Source organism: Populus nigra, chromosome 8 (assembly GCF_951802175.1).
Source record: "Populus nigra chromosome 8, ddPopNigr1.1, whole genome shotgun sequence".
NCBI lineage: Eukaryota > Viridiplantae > Streptophyta > Magnoliopsida > Malpighiales > Salicaceae > Populus > Populus nigra.
Window position 1 is genome coordinate 21,730,450 of NC_084859.1, and position 17,447 is coordinate 21,747,896.

The following is a 17,447-nucleotide window of genomic DNA, read 5'->3' on the forward strand; positions in this document are numbered from 1 at the left end:
AGAAAGAGAAAAACAAGACAAGAAGACTGGAAAACACAAGTAAAGGTAGTAGAGTGGTTAAAAAAATAACAGCTATGTTTCTGTCTGAATATGAACCATGCCCAATCTCAGAAAAAGCAAGTGCATTGCACTCGCCAGTCATGGCTTCAAATGAGGGTTAGTGAGTCTCACTTGCTATGGATTGAGGATGGGTGCGAGATTCTCAATGGTGCATACTTGTTTGATTTTGCAGACAATTAGCCTGAATTTGGAAAAAGAAAGGTGCTTTTTATTTATTTATTTTGTTTGAATTTATTTTTTAATATTTGAGGGTCGATTTGTTGTCATGGGAAGTAATTTTCTTAATTTAGTAGGCAGAGAATTTGTGTTTTCAAAGCTTGATTTATTTAATGAGGTAAAGAATCTTGGGATGGTTTTTTTTTTTAATTCTAAATAGAAAAAGACTTGCGACCAATTCAAGAATCAAGATGATTTGGCAGTCATGTGATGAAACATAGTTGTAGAAATTCTCTTGCAAATCCAAATCCCAATTTGGAATTGGTTGGTGATGTAATAGGATTAAGTTTAATTTGTTGCTTTGCTTATAATTAATGTCAAACTAATTTCTTTATATATAACATGAAACTTGAATTATAAGTTGATAAAATCACCTGAGCTAGCTTGTTTTATATTTTATTTGAATTATGTTTTAGAAGTGTTAGAAAGTATGATAATGATTATTTTTTAAATTAAATTAATATTTTTATTTATTTTTAAAAAAATTATTTTTGATATAACATATCAAAATAATTTAGAAACACATAAAAAATAATTTTTTAAAATATAAAAACAAATAAACTCTATATACTACATTGAAAATAAATGCTGAAACAACGAGAAACACAAAATAAGTAACTCGTTTCCAATTTATCGAAGAAATCTTAAGTCGGTTATGGAGGGACTCGTTAAAATGGCAAGAAAATTATTCATTTAGCCTCTATGCATTGAATTCAAATCTCGCCATTGAACTCTTCTCCAAGAAGTGTATATCTACATTCATAGATGTACTAACAAGTTTGATTTTAAACATAGGTGCCATAAAGAATCTTCAAAGATGATGTGTGTATAAATATTCTTGTCTCGTATAGGTAGTATGGGATGTATGTAAACAGTCTATCTATATACTAATTGTCAAGTACTTGGAAAAGAGGCAATTTTAATGTACGGTCACATGATCGGTTGAAATCGTGTTGGTTTTCATTATAATTTTAAAAGTATTTGATTAAACATAGAAACTTTCATGAATCAAAAGCGATGAAGAGAGAATAAAGCACATCTCGACTAGAACACCATTCAGAATCGCCATCTTGGAGCACTTTCCAGCAAATATATGCATGCAGGATACTCAGAATGATTAGAATCGTTGAAAGATAAAAACTTGACATGATTTAATGTTCAAAATGAGAGTTGTTGAGGATCTTGAACTATGGTGAGAATTAAGGATATAATGATAGGAGCTGGATATCTAGCTGGTATTCAATGCAGAATGCCCCCATGCATGAAAGGCCAGTCCTGCATATTCAACATTGAATAGGTACGAGTAAGGTTAGAGAAGAAGATGAATTTTGGTAGACTCATGCAGCATGGTCAGCATTGAATGACAGCTTAAAGCCTCTAGCTACTACAGAATGGGGAGAGACAGAGAGTTTGTAAAGAAAACGATGGCCACTTTCTTGCATTTCTCTGAACCTTCCCTCCTTTAACTGATCAGAATAACCTTAATTGTTCCTGGTTCGTCGAAAACTGCTACCAATAAATCAAAAAAATCTTGGTAGTTCTCGCGCTTCGGGTCCCGTAAACATAGACAACAAATGACCGAACAGGGACCAGAGCTTTGTGGGATTTTTCCTATATAAATGAGACCGTGCATCATATCTTTTGGATTGGTGCCCGATATTTATTATATTTATGTTAGACTTTTCAGAGTGTAATGTAAATTTATTTTAAAAAAATCATCTGACATCTTAAATTTTTTAGTCGGAATGTGTTCATTCTCTTTAATTAAAATTAAATTTTCAATCCAAAGCAATGTATACGAGTCTCAAGTTTTATTGTGACACTGCTCATATGATGGCCACTGGAGGCTTACATGGTCGTTAACTTCAGGGCCCGTGGGATTAGTCGAGGTGCGCGCAAGCTGGCCCGGACACCCACGATAATCAAAAAAAAAAAAAAAAAAAAAAAAAAAAAAAAAAGTTTTATTGTGACACATATGGCATCAAAACCAGCCCGATCGCAATCTGTGCAGTGAAGTCCCCTGTTCCGGCCTTGGGACGTGAAAATCAACTCTGATGCCAGCACCAAGCTAGCTGATGCTGGTCCCTCTAATGACTGAAAATAGGACGTGCAGGTCTGGGTTCTGCATGTGGTGAGAAATTTAAAAGGCAAATAATATAGTGGTGTCCATGCCTTCGGCCAGATGATGACCCAGTTGCGGTCTGTTTGTTTCAAAGGCGGTGTTTCAGATAAATAAATAAACAAAAAAAAATCGTGTCTGCTTCTCACTCTGTACTTTTGATTTAATGATATTACTTGATTATCAGTAGTTTTTTATAAAAAATTAATGAGTGTATTCATTTAATTTTTGTATGCTTTTTTTTTATTTAGCTTCTTAAATTATAATTATTTTCCAAGTTAATTCTCAGTTGACAATCATTATCATTTATGCATTATGTATCGTTGCCGGGAGTGTTTTATGATAAAACTCGGGAAGAGAACTCAGAACTCCTCAACTCAGAGACCTAGTTTTTTCAGGTTGAGTTGCTGGATTCAATGCTGTCTCTGCCACATGTAAGGCTTCTTTTTTCTGGATTTTCCTTCTCCTTTTACTTGTACGATTGTTCCTTTTTCTTCCAGTACAATTCCCGCAAGAAAAACTCTCTGGTTGCCGATCTGTAGGTGCTAGAAATCCTCCTCGCGTGAGGCCTTCAGCACCGGCCTGTTGCCTGGAATTTCTGCTGCTGCTGATTTCTGGTCCACCCGGGTCCTCGTCATGTTCTTGCAGCCTGCGGTTGCTCTGTGATGATTTTCTTGTTTTTTATTTTTATTTTTATTTTTATTTTGGGATACAAAAGGGGTCCAAGGCCCCATCTTGTCTTTTACGTTCTTTCATTTTTTTATTTTTTTTTTTTGCCAATGTTCACACTTCGAGTCACTAAATAAATAAATTTCACATCGTCACGTCCCATTTTAGGCACTTAAAGATAGTTAAGGAGGTTGGGAATCAGTTATCGGCTGTTTTTTTAAAAAAAAAATTATTTAAAAATGTATTAAAAATAATATTTTTATTTTTTAAAATTTATTTTTAATATTAATATATTAAAACAATTTAAAAATATAAAAAAATTAATTTTTCATGAAAAATAGGCTTAACCACTTGTTTTTTTTGGAGCGAGCCCAAAGAGAGAAAAAAAATCAGTTGAAGAGATCACCTTAATTAACTTTTAAAGGAGCAACTTATGTGATATCATGAAGCCAGATTCTGCAGTAGACTGTTTTTGAGTACATTTTAGTGTACACAACTACACATACAACTCTCTTCCCTGCACTGTGTCAATGCATCACCATGTTTAATTATGTGCTTGTTCATGTGGCTGCGTCGAGGGGAGGGGGGAAATGGACAGGAAGATGTCTATGCATCCATACTCAAGCAGTAATACTTGATAGATCTGGTAATCCTATGCTTCTGCATTGTAGATAGTGCTACTTTGTTGACAGTCTATCAACTATAGAGTTGGTCAGCATGGAGTTATCCCTTCTTGTTCAAAAAAGAGAGAAGGATATCTTGACCAGTGCCATGCCAAACTGGACTCAAGCCTTCTGAACCTTTAATCGTGGAATGCATGTTTGTGGTTTTGAACAAGATTTTTTGACTGATAACAGTGCTGTGGGAAACCCTGGGTTGTTCTCTAGCCACAGCTGAAATATTTTACCTAGGATTTGTCTTGGAACAGCTGGATCTAGTTTGAAAAGTCCATGTACGATAATTTTCACTTTGATTTCTTGGCAGTTCTTAAATCTTAATCAACCCTAAAACAGACCTTGACTAATGAATCTGAGCACTGACATTCTCCACTCTTTTCACATGACAACCCCTATCTCAAAGGCTTGCAGTCCATGTGTTCCTGCACATTCTAGGTTGCTGGCAGAAAATGACATTTTAGCATCTTAATTAATTAATCATGCCGATCTTGAAAAATCTATCTTATTTTATATACTCCACATTAAGGAATCTTTAACTGGAAGCCATTAAGAAAATGGAAGAACCTGCCATGCATTCCGAGGAATAAAGGATTGGCAAAGCAATATATCACCACTTAACTGGTCAGTTTTAGGTGAAGATGGCTGGGTTGTTGAGCTCTCTTTACAAAAAGTAAAGGGACACCAAGAAATGCGCACTGCCATTCATACACTCACAAGCAACACTTGTCATCCAGATAATCTTTTCTTTTTCCTGTTTTTTTTTCCTTGAATGAGAATATTCTTCGAACCTCACAGCTCCCTAGTCCTTTCCACCCTTCATTTCTCTACTTTTGTATTCTAGAGTGGAGGAACAAAGAGAAACATGTGGCAAACTTGAATATTTTGAGAGGGCAAGATAGGAGAGAAGTTGATTCATTCATTAACAAGCCACTCCAAGGAGTGTTAACAAACAAATAGAAAAACAGAGAGAGCAAACAAAGGCCTGTTTCTTTGAGCTTTTTGAGAAACTTGGCCGCTTCCCCCAGCCACTTACAAGGAGAATCTTGGTGAAAAAACATGAGTCAAAACTTCCCGCTTCAGAGATGTCACATGTTTTAGTAACCCAACCTAATAGTAAAAACTAAAAAACAAAAAAAAGGTATACAAGAGAGGGAGAGGCATTGCACTAGGTTGAATGATACATAGGGAGAGAGAATGTGTTGGGGGTGAAAATGGGAGGGTGTTTTACTTCATGGACAATTTTCATTTCTACCAGGCCCCCCATAATAAAAGTAACGGCCCCAATCCCCATTATTGCCAGTTTGAACATCATAGCAGTTAGATTTCTCAGTGAAGGTGCCAATCCCTTTAGGGGCCTTGAGATTGTTCGAGGAGTCAACAACTTGAATATTCCTGAAGTAACTTGCTTTACCAAACCCTTCCTCGGGGAAACGACCACTGCCCATTTGAGTGGAGGTGTGCCGACCATCAGGCTCTGAGTTCACCACCTCACCTCCCCATTCAATCATGGAAGCACTGTCTGCTAGGTATGAGAACAGGAAAGAAGGCCAATAACCCAGCACATAGTCATTGCCAAATTGCATCCACCAGTGCCCCTCCTTTGGATCCTGCAGAAGTTTCAAAATAACCAAGTTAAATGGGTGCTTCAGCGAGCAACGGTGTAGACAGGGAATAGGTGCGGCAGGCCTACTGGGCAAGGCAGTAAAAATATATAGCTACAGTAGAAGCCATGCCTTAAGCACTACCGTGGAAGGTAAATGGCATCTATTATTTCTGTATCAATGTCCTCTTATCAATTCAGTGAGTTGGAAAATCAATGATCAAAGGATAATGCCAAAAGATTCTCAGCACCTGCACCACAATGATGTTCTGACACTCTGGCCTCTATTATTTACATGAAAGTATATTCTAAAATGGCCAAAGATGCATCTTCACATAAATATGAACCATTCAGAGCATCTGTTGCTCTAATTTTATCTTCGGCTCCTATATATTGGAAATCTTACTAACGACTTGGTCTTTAGCTATTCAATTTTGGGCTGAATCTGATTGTGAGGGCCTTGGATTTTACCTTCCAGACAAGTATACTAATATCATATTGGGAATTGCGGTAGCCAGAAACAGGAGAGATGCTTGCACCCATTGCAATCTCACTGTTGATTTGAATGAAGCCTGAGCAAAGGAGATTGTAGCAACCCGTGGCTTGATATGCATCACTCTGTGATATTAGCGTAAGAAAAACAACTGAGTGAAATCTATTCGCTAATAATCCATGAAAATTACAAGATTGATTGAAGGAGTGACAGGATTAGAAGCTCACAGTCCAGTAGGTGAAGAGCCTTGTGTTGTTATCACCATACAGATCTGGACTAACCTGTTTCCATTCACATTGCAAGCATTAAAATAATGGAAGATGCATGGTCTCCATTATAAAGTTCAATCATTTCTGGCCAGTATAGATGAAGTAGGATTAAACTAGTTGGGATAATACCTGCCAACCAGCTTCAATGCTATTGAGATCTTGACCGAAGGAACCTCCCAATATCCACAGCTGAGACAAGCTGAATTCATTAGGTTGTTGAATTTTGGGTTCCCATACGTTGATGGTTGCTTTTGCACCAAAGTACTTCTCCCCTTCCACATAAGCTATTGCATGCTAATCACCCCAAAGAAATTGCCACAGGAAAATGAGCATTTGAAACAAATAGAGCATGACAAAATCAACAAAGTGGGTCGCTAAAGATACTTTAATATGACTTTCAATAAATTTATACGGTATAAAAGGAATAAAAGCAAGAAACTTTACCTGGTGGCCGCTTTCATTGATGAGATCAGGATCCGCGGACCTCGGCTGGGGGATGGCTCTGTGCTTCTTCCTGCCATATCTTTTCACAGAGCTAGCTCTTAAAACATCATCCTCCTTTGTTCTTCTAATAGGTATAGTACCCTCGGGGCATTTATCATTCACATGCCACAGCTGAGTGATAGGATTTTTTGTTTCTTTGGATTCTGTAGACACCTTGCTATCATCAAAGACCCGCCCTTCTGGATGGTAACTAGGTCTCATCTAATTAACCAAAAAGAAACCCAAAACATAAAATCAGTAACAGCAAAAACCAAAAACATGAAAAAGGGATAAACTTTGAAGTAGTGACTGAAAAAGATGGACCTGAATCTTGTGGTCTTTGAGGTAGGGGTGATCAAAAGCTGGCTGATGAGACATGTGAACACAGTCAATTATATCCCCGTCTGGACTCTGTATAGCCATCAAAAATACAAGAGAGATAATGAGAAATCTTGCAGTAATACCCCGAACTTGTCTGCCCAACAAATTACCAAGTCATGCTAGGAGTTAAGTGTATCAGTGAGGTCTTGAGTCCACATGTACATGAAACTACAAGAGAAACCACAGTGCCCACTTGCATTTATGTTTTGCTTGGTTGCTGAGAAAAATGTAAAGTACCGAAAGCAATTAAAATTTGCAGTCTTGAGTAAATTCTTGCTTCTGTTGCTTTCTTTCTTGTTTCAATAACTCTCCAAAAAGGACATCATTATACGGAGAGAGAAAGAAAGAAAGAGAGGAGGAAAATTGTATAAAACATCATTGCTGTTTCAAAACAATATAATTTTAAACAAAAATCAAGAAATTTGATGGCCATCACAGAACAAAAAAAAAGGAGATTTAATGAAATAACATTACATTCTTTACCCATTTTTTAGCAATGAGAAAATGCAAGAAACCGAAAGAAAATAAGTGCAGTGGCTAACCCCATATATCCACTATTAGGCTTAACTTGAGCTAACTTCTTACACCATTTAGCAACCAGAGAGAAGAGAACACAGCTTTAGAAACACATTTTCCCTCACTTTCCCTCACTTTCTCAGTAACCAAACAGAACTTTAAGGAGCGGGGAAAAGGTACCTCAATGCTTTTAACAGCTGGCTTGTTTAAGCGGTTCAAGTGTTTTTGAACCTCAAGTTTCTGTCTTGACACACTCAATCTAGCAGCGCAAGATATTGAAATCAAACCCAATAAGCAAAAAACCAAAACCAACACTCTGCTTCTGCTGAAATGAGCACCACCACCACATCCGCGAGAACCCATCTTTACCAAAAACAAAAGAAACCCAGAAAGAACCAGAGCAAAATATCCCTTGTCCGACGCCCCTTTGATGCAGGTTAAAGCATAAGCATAGCAGCAACCACTACTGCACTACCATGTAAGAGATAGAGGATGTGAAGGGAGCTTGAAAGACTCAAACTCTCTAGGTTATCTTCTTCAGCTTCTGCTTATCCTACGCCCCCCCTAGCTCCCCACTTAACTTTGAAGTGGGTCTCTCCTTGTTGTGCTCTGTTTCCAAAAAAAAAGAAAGAAATCCAATTAAACTCAGCCCACCTCTCTCCCTCTAAGAAAAAAAAAATACTTTCTTTCTTTTTCTCTCTCTTAAAAAACTCTCGCCTCTCTCCCCCCCTCTCCCTCCCTCCTGTTTTCATTAATAAACTCTGTCCCTTTTGCCTCGGAAGAATGTATTTTTTTAGTTTTCTTGACTTATTATTTGTGCTTATTTTCTAATTTAAGAGCGAGGGGCAAGATAGGGATTATACAGGATTTGTTGGGGGTGGCGGTGGGAAAAAGGGGACAATGAGGTTCCTTTTGTCTTTATGAAAATTGAAAAGCCTGCTTTTCGGGACACCCCTTTTTGATTCCCCATTTTGCCCCACTTTCTGTTCAAAATGGATCCCCCACCACTTCCGAATTTCTTCAAATATATGGAATCGATTTCTTAGTTGACATGGAGAAAGAATAGCGTTAATTCTCTCCCTTTTCTTTTTTGAAAGACCACTTTTTGAAAAGTTTAATCATTGGATTTGCAAGAGATATGGCTTCGTTTGTTGACGCGGTTGGTTGATCGTAGTCACGAACAGTTCTTGGAGGGTATTTGATGTTGTAATCTTGTGGAAATTAATTACAGTTTGAAATAAGATTTAATCTCTACCGAGTGGAGATAGATAACATTCAAGGGAAGTAATGATATGGCCATGGAAGACATGCCTATATCCATCCAATTAAGGGAGGGGAGGGGAGGGGGGAATTCAATTAATTAGAGTTCGTTGAGCGGTCAATGTAGTGGGCAACGTCCGGTTAGAGTCAAGAGTCTCCAATTTTTCCCCTCGGCACTCCATGGCAGCGGGGAACCCAGTGGTCTTGCTGTGATTTTACAATCATGGATCTAATGATTTTTCATGTGGTAATATATAATTTATTCAATGGTATAACTTTATGGCAGGAGAAAGCAACTCCGATGCAGATGTCACCGTCGTGCACAGAAACAAACACTCAATGATCCAGGCGGGGGAGTCATTGAGGTGGTGTTTTGTTACTGCTTTGAAACGGAAGTGATGAAAACAGTAAGGATAGAAAAGACATGTTACATGCCATTTTTTTATGCAGAAATTTACTGTAAAATTACCCTGAAAACACATTTATTTTATGTTTTTTTTTCATGGTACTGTTTGTTTTCGCGTCGGGGCACAAAAATGTTTTTTCTTTCTAATTATTTATTTATTGTGTTTTTATATACTCATATTAAAAATAAATTTTTTAATATAAAAAAAAGCACTTTGAAAACGAGAGTTCCCTTACTCCTAGATATATATTTTTCTGACTGTTTTGTCTCTGTACGTTTTATCTTGAAATACTAATTAAAAGCGGCATTGTTCTTTTCTCGCACATAACATTCCGTATATTTAATTAACCATTGTCTCGCGGAATCCGATAAGGAAGGAGAGGGGGGAAAAGATATTCCGAAGCATATTTATTGTGGACAATATATATATATATATATATATATATATATATATATATATATATAATATATCCCGGAGAATCGTTTACACCGTGGCGTCCCATCCACGGTCGTGTTTTTTATGCTATTATCTTCGACAAGGATTCTTCTTTTCTTATCATAATGTTGATTTCTCTGTAATAAATAAATTAAACCGCACTATGGCCTCCACGGTCCATGTCAAGTTTCAAGGGGATAGTTAATTATCTCGCAAGTGATTTAATAGTAAAATCTTGAAATTAAAAAATTTATTTTTCTTATAATTTTATATTGGAGTCCTGTAATTATTAATATTAATAAATATTAAAGGTTTATCTGATTATTAACTTCAAGATCCATAAAAATTGGTCGATATATACACAAGCTGATCTAAATTATTAGTATGAATAAAAAAAGAGTTTTAAGAGGACAACGGCCTTCAAATTCTAGAAACAATCCACTAAACACACACAAAAAAAAAAGTATTAAGATTCAACATTATAAAAAAAATGTTGGGATACGGCACCCTTTTTATAAAAAAATGTTGTTGTTATAGTGGCTCCGAGGAACATTTTGTAAAAACATGGTCATTGTTGTTTTCTTTGCCAGAAAAATTGCAAGACTGTGGCTTTCCCCACTCTTAGATAAACTGTTTGAGAATTGAATAATATAAAAGGTTGGTTAATGCTTTTTTTAAAATATATATATATATATATAGTACATAAACAATATATCCAATATATAACTAAATCATTTAAACGTAGTAAAAAACAAGGAAAAAAAACAAATGAAAAAAAATATATTTGTTTTGTATTTTTTTTTATGTGTAGCAATAAGTTGATATAGACTTGAAATATTATAATTGTTAACATTATGATTATTGATTAAATAGCTGCTATTCAGTTTTATCCCAGTAATAACAAATATTAAAATTAATTAAGAAAAATAAAAGAATAAAATTGTAAGAGAATTAATATCACTGACATATTATTTTTCAAGTGTGAATTGCTATTTTTTATATTATAAATATACATATAATAACATTAAAAAATCTACTAAAAGTGTCTATCTATCATGACTTTTATTTAATTTATTACACAATAAAACATCATCCTCATAAACACACGTGAAAGAGTATTTCTTTACAGTATGCCATGAAAATCTTTTATTTGTTTATTAATCTACAAACTACACAAACACCCAATATCCCGATCATGCATGCAATATCGACCCCTCAATTTACATTTTCCAAAGCATCATAACACAAAACAAGGCATTGCCAATTTGTCCTAAAAATTTTAATTTTTTTAATTAAAATTTAATATGATTTATATATTTTGAATGTTTTGATATACTAATATTAAAAATATTTTTTTAAAAATAAAAAAATTATTAATATATATTTTAAAAAAATATATTTTAAAAAAAAACTACGGGTAATGATAATAGTCTCGCTAGCTTCAGCATCAAAGCGCAAAACAAGGTAAATGGGGCAAGGCAAGGGAGTGATTGCACATGACCATATGCTAGAATCAGTGGCACCCACCTTGCTGCACCTTTCGCTGGCTCCCCCCTACTTTGCCAATCCTGCGAGGTGAGGTGATGTGACGTGTTGTGTTTTTACCCTTTTACTATTCCAGTCCGAAATTTTATTAAGCTTTTATCTTTTAAAAATGTTTTTTTTTTTTTAAATTGTTTAGATTTATATTATTTTAATATATTTTTAATTGTTGAAAAGCAATCGTCATTATATTAAAAACAAAATTTTAAAAATAAAAAATATTATTTTAATATATATTTACATAAAATACACTGTAATAACAGATAAACATTAAATTGATTTATTTGTTTTTAAAGATTAATAGATAAAGATAAATAGGCACATTGTTTGTACGTTTGCGCTGCCACCTCCATTTTCGCACCCAACGGATAAATATTTGAATGGCCGGTAATTTTTAAATGATAACAGTGATGTTGGCAATTTATGGTAATTAGAGAGACCAAACAGGGATTCTTCTTCCCAAGGAAAGAGTCCTCTCTGCCTTCAGCTCCTCGTTTTCTCCCCACCAAAGGCAGTGGCCGAGGCAGAGCGGTAGCTGTCTATTTTTTAATTAAACATTTTTTAATATATTGATATTAAAAATAAATTTTAAAAATATTATTTTAATATATTTTAAATAAAAAATATTTTAAAAAATATCACCACACCATTAAAATTATAAAAATCATGCCATCTTCACCCACCGGGTGAAGGTCATGGTTTGAAGTGCATGTTTGGCAACGTACTAATATTAATTGTTGAAAGTGTTTTTCATGTATTTAATATATTTTTTAATGATTTTAATGTATTAATTTATAAAAATATTAGTTTATATATTTTAAATTAAAAAATATATTTGAATAACAATATCCACGCATTATTAAATACACATTGAGAACTCAAACCTTTAAATTAAAATGAAATGTTCTTTAAAAATAAAAAAAATTATTTTGAGTTGATAAAGGTAGGATACCCGGGCTTTGGCTCGGTTAATATTCAAATTTATTAAAAACATCCGGTCCGAGTTGAGTTTGGGATCAGCAAGTAACCGGGTGGACTATACATCACAGTACACAAACGAAGTGACGTGTACCGGGAAATCAAACGCAATGGTGGGGAGGCCGTAGAACGTGTGGCAGCAACAGGATCCGTACACGTGTAGCAGACTCGTGCAAAGAGAGTTGAGAATTGAAAAATCAGGCGCCCGTGAGTAAACGGCACACGTCACGAGGAAACGAGGGCAGAAATGGAAGAAGGGGATTGAGTACTGAAGGTAAAAAGGACGTAAGAGAAGAGAATCCAATGGGAAAAGAAAACGGTGACCAAGTCATCATTAAGCAACCGTACCAACCAGTATTTATTGTTATCAAGCATTAAATGATGACTTTATCAACTAATTGTCATAATTAAAACCGATTAATGTTGCGAGAACGGTAGAAGATGAAGGTTTTGATCACTTGGGTTGGGTCTACGATGAGATTATATAAATGATTACTCTTATAAACTACTAGTAAATGCTCAAATTAGATCGGGCAAGTGATTATTACTTGCAATTTCCACGAGGAAAGTTATGCATTGTTTATCGATCTTTCATGATTGGAAATATATAAGTTAATATTTAGGCTAATTTTGTTATTTCACTGAGGTTTTTAATATTTATTACTTTTATTTTGAAATTTATTTTAATTTCTTTAATGTTTTTATATTGTTTTCTAGTTGAGGTAGATTATAATGATCTATTTAAAGATTTTACAAACCTCCTCTTAAAGATACTACCATCATTTATTTAAATGTAAGATAATAAGATTATGAATTTAAATTTTATTAGTTTTTACCTTGTTTATTGTTTTTTTTTAAATAACTTTTGGTCAAAAATATATATTATTTTGAACAATTTTTTAAAAATAAATAATTGACTAGTATTGGTTCTCCTTAGTTGAGGTAATGGCATGCTACCAAATATCATATCACATATAGTACCTAAGAGGTGTAGCGTTTGTAAAGAGTTCAAGATCTGCATAGCAAGTTTTGAGTTCGAGTCAGGGCGTGCATTTTTTCTAAGAACTTAGGATAACCGGGGTTTTACTCACTTATCTTGGCCCATAAAATATGTTTTCTAGAAGATAGAGTTTCCTCAAATCCAAAAACAAAAAAATCATATCACATATAAGAATTGTCAAAGATCTTCAAATATTGCTACTCAACCACAGGATTCGTAAGACATGTCAATAAATCCATTCTCTCGATGTATGGAATATTTTAAATAAAATAAAATTAATATTACTCGTGAGAGAATAAAACATCTCAAGGAGGAGGGGGTTGACGGCACGAATCCCTCAAGAATAGACAGGGGAACCCGTGGCCTTTGTGTGATGTGTTGGAATATTACTATTTTTTGCAGGACGGCTAGATGGAACGAGATTATTCCCTTTAAAGTGAGAATATGATATTCTCAATGCATGATTTTTTACAAAAATTAAGAAATAAAATCATTGATTAAATCTCGTCCGAGTCCCTCAACAGGGCGGGGCCAGGAGGATCAAAACAATGGTAATTCGAGTGAATAGATTAAAAAAAAAAAAAGGAATTATTTTCTATCCAGTCGATGATGATGAAAGTTACAGTTACACGAGGTAGATGAACAAACCCCTGTCTTGTACATGTACACGCGCGAGGGAAACACATGCACGGATACATGATACATGTGTGTATTGCTGCGTGTTTCTTCTCTGCCTGCCTGCCTGCATGACAGATCCATGGAAAGGGCGGGCCCCTGTGAGGGACTGTTTTGCATCTCTGTCAGTAGTTGCGTGGCTCTTTTGTTCATTTCCATGACATGGCACGTGGCCATCCCTGCACGCATCATCATCTTCTGTTTGATTTGTGCATGATTCCGGCCCCACTCCCTCCACAATTACAATTTGCATGTGTGTGATTGGCGTGGCCCCCCTGTGTAAAGCTCGTTTATGTTGTATCCCTCTTCTCCCCTGTACAAGCTGAACAAATATTAGAGCTCAATCCGCCAAGAACATATATCTTGATACATGATTATTGTTTTAAGATAATAAAAACGTGTTTATATGTGTTTTTTATTCCATTACATGCTTATAAGTTTGAAGATGAAAAGAAATAAAATAATTAGAGGAGATCAGATGTCGCTGTTGTGGGTTTAGTTACAAGATCAAGATCACCGTCCATCTAAATAGCCAGCCTGCCAGCCAGTGTTGCTGTCACACCCCGCCCACGCATGTCCATGACTCTTCGAGGTTTCTTCTTGTTTGAAATAATGAAATAAAAAGGTCAATTTCCCATCAGTTAAATATTCGGACATGCTGTTGTCGTTTCCCTTCCGTCCATTAGGGTTTTTCGAATTAGTAATAACTACACCACAAAAATATATACAAAAGCACTATGGATTATATCATAGTCAGCCAGGCTATCCGAATGTCATTTGCATATTAACTGGGGTAGTTTAATTACTTACTTTTTTAATTTTACAATAAAAATATTTTTCCATCTTTGACCCCGTTTATTTGCTAGAAAGTAGTTTAAAATGAATTTCGAGAAAGTGAATTATTTTCTGATATTTGGTAGTGTAATAAAAAATAAGTTCAAAAACACTTTCCAGTATTTGGTTATGTCATGGAAAATAAACTGGAAAATAACTTATTAATGTTTTATTTTTTTTCAAGTTTATTAAAAAAATAAAGAACAAATCTTACAAATTAAAAAGTTGAATGAGAATGAAATTAAAAAATATATATAATTTCATAAATTATCTCAAATAAAATAAATAATAATCAAAATAATAAAGATCTAATCTAAAAAATAAAAAAAATTGAAAGATAAAGAAATAATAATAATAATAATAATAATAATAATAATAATAACAACAATAACAATAACAACAATCAACATTTCATGAATTATTTCAAATAAAATAAGTAACAATAAAAAAAATAATGACCAAATTTGATAGATAAAAAATTTTAATTAAAAAATAATAAGGTAAAAGAAAATAACAATTATATAAATAAGGACCAAAATTAATATAAAAATTAAATTTTAAGGGATGAAATTGAAAAACAAATATTCAAAACAAAATATATATTGCAATCAAAAGTTTGAGGATCAAATTTGATATAATCAGTAAATAATATGATATTTCTAAATTTTTCACAACTTTCATAAAGTGTTTTTCTCCCAAAATAAAAGGAAAATACTTTTATAGAAACCAAGTTAAATTTTTCTTTGACTAGAAAGTGTTTTTTGTTGATCGAAAAATATTTTTTGTTGATCAACTTTTCTAATGATAAACAAACACAGAAAAGTTTGGAAAGTGATTTTTTGAAAATCAATTTTCAGAAAATAAACACAGCTTTAAAAGCTAAAAAAAAAACTTTTGATTTAGGGACTTTTGTGTATTTTCCCATTAAATTGCATGGTTAATTATCGACTCTACCCTTCAAAACTACAAAATTTTGACCTTGCAAAAAAATGATTTTTTTTGTCTTTGCACATTTTTTTTTACAGTTAAATTATATATATAACCTTTTGAGTCTTTGACTACAAAAATAAAGCTGCTTGGGAAGGCGTTCTAGTGTTTTCATATACTATGGGTCCTATTTAATAAATTTTATTTTTAAAATATTAATAAATTAATTAAAGAGGCTGCAACGTGTTGTTCACACGTCAACGTCTTGCGCGTCAATCTGGAGACGTGTGGGATATATTCTGATAACCAAAAACTTTCAACTGTCGTCTCATTTAATACATTAAGTGACGATGCAGTTTCTTAGGTGACAAGTGTAGTCGGTACGGAGGCTGTTCAATGGCTATAAGGTTTTTTCTCCTCCCATTCTTTTCTCTATCTTGTGCCTTGGTATTCGTACATTGCTTTAAAAACACAGTTGTGTTCTTTAATTTGTATTTGTTTTGAATTTGATTATTATTATTTTAAATTTTTTAATCAAATACTTCTTAAAATTAATTTTGTTTTCTATTTTGTCCATCATCTTTTAATCTTATTAGATTTTTGTATTCAATTTAATTTTCATTTTTTTAATTGATAATTTTTTTTATTTTGTCCTTTGAAATTTAATATAATTTTATTTAATTTCTAATTTTGGTCTTTGTTTTTTTATTTTTTTATTGCTCTTTTTTTTACCCTTTTCTTTTTTTATTCTATTTTTCAATTTAACCCATGATTAGTTTCTTTCAATTATTTTTTGTGCATGATTTAGTTTTTATTGTTTTTAATTTTAATTTTTTTATTATTTAGAATTTTGCTTTGTATTTTTTCATGTATGCCTTTTACAGGGTAATCTCAGTTTCATAACTCAATCCATCATTTTTTATGATGAACCAGATTTAAATTCGTTCATTTTTCAAATCCTTTTAAATTTTTTTAAAATTTTCATCGTTTGACATTGATTTATTAGCCCTTAAGCTTTGTAATTTGTTTTGCTTTTCTTATTATCGGGTTATTCTTATCTTATATCTCAGGTCGTAAGTTAGTTAAGTTAATTTAAGCTGACTCGAGTTTTTTTTTTAAAAATTTTTAAGGAAAATAAACTTTTAATGATATTTTTTAATTTTCTTATATCTCACTGTGCAAATCAAAGATTAAAGACTTCTTTACCCCATTCAATCTTGTAATGATAAATATATCCCAAGAAATATATCATATCACCCTTGAAAGCATGCTATTAGATTTTAAATTGTTAAGGGCAAAACTATTGTAGAAATTTACAGTAAAATATGAGTGTGTCCCCGATGAAACAATTAATTATTTTATAAGATAATTTAAGTTTTATTTATATTTAATTTTGAATTCTGTTCAATAGCTACTTTAAATAGGGGGACTTTTTTCTATTTTTGGTGATTTAAAAGTATTATATATATATATATATATATATATATATATATCGAGTGCAAATAATAATGTAAATTATGCTTAAAAAATATTCCAAATGCTTATAAAGGTCAAGGAATTATTATAGTTTATGATAAATAAAAAGGGTTTGGACACTCTTTAATTTCTTATTTTTCCCTCTTGATTCTGTCTGATACATTGAATATTATTTGATATCTGCCCTTATAATTTGGGCATTGACAGGGTCATAATCTAAGGCTTAAATCTTCAAGAGGAAACAAACAGAAGAGAAGTCAGCAAAGTTTTGGCACCCAGCACCCCACGAAGCAGAAAGCTAGAAAGCTAGCTCAGAGGGAAAAGGCAGCCCTCCATGGATATAACTTGAAAAAAAAAAGGTGAGGCGTCAAAGATGCCTTTTTCAAGATGGGTTAATGCATATAGTTACATGTAGAAACACGGAAATGAG

General features: G+C 33.3%; 1 protein-coding gene across 1 annotated transcript; it reads right to left on the reverse strand.

Moving 5' to 3' along the window:
- Positions 1 to 4,637: 4,637 nt before the first annotated feature.
- Positions 4,638 to 8,213, reverse strand: LOC133701705 (protein neprosin-like). The gene is made up of 7 exons (XM_062125737.1): positions 7,664 to 8,213; positions 6,911 to 6,997; positions 6,548 to 6,808; positions 6,233 to 6,397; positions 6,062 to 6,115; positions 5,813 to 5,959; positions 4,638 to 5,348 (listed from the first exon to the last, which is right to left on the reverse strand). The coding sequence occupies exons 1-7, from the start codon at positions 7,844 to 7,846 to the stop codon at positions 4,971 to 4,973; spliced, it is 1,275 nt and encodes a 424-aa protein (XP_061981721.1). The 5' UTR covers positions 7,847 to 8,213; the 3' UTR covers positions 4,638 to 4,970.
- Between the last annotated feature and the right edge of the window lie 9,234 nt (positions 8,214 to 17,447).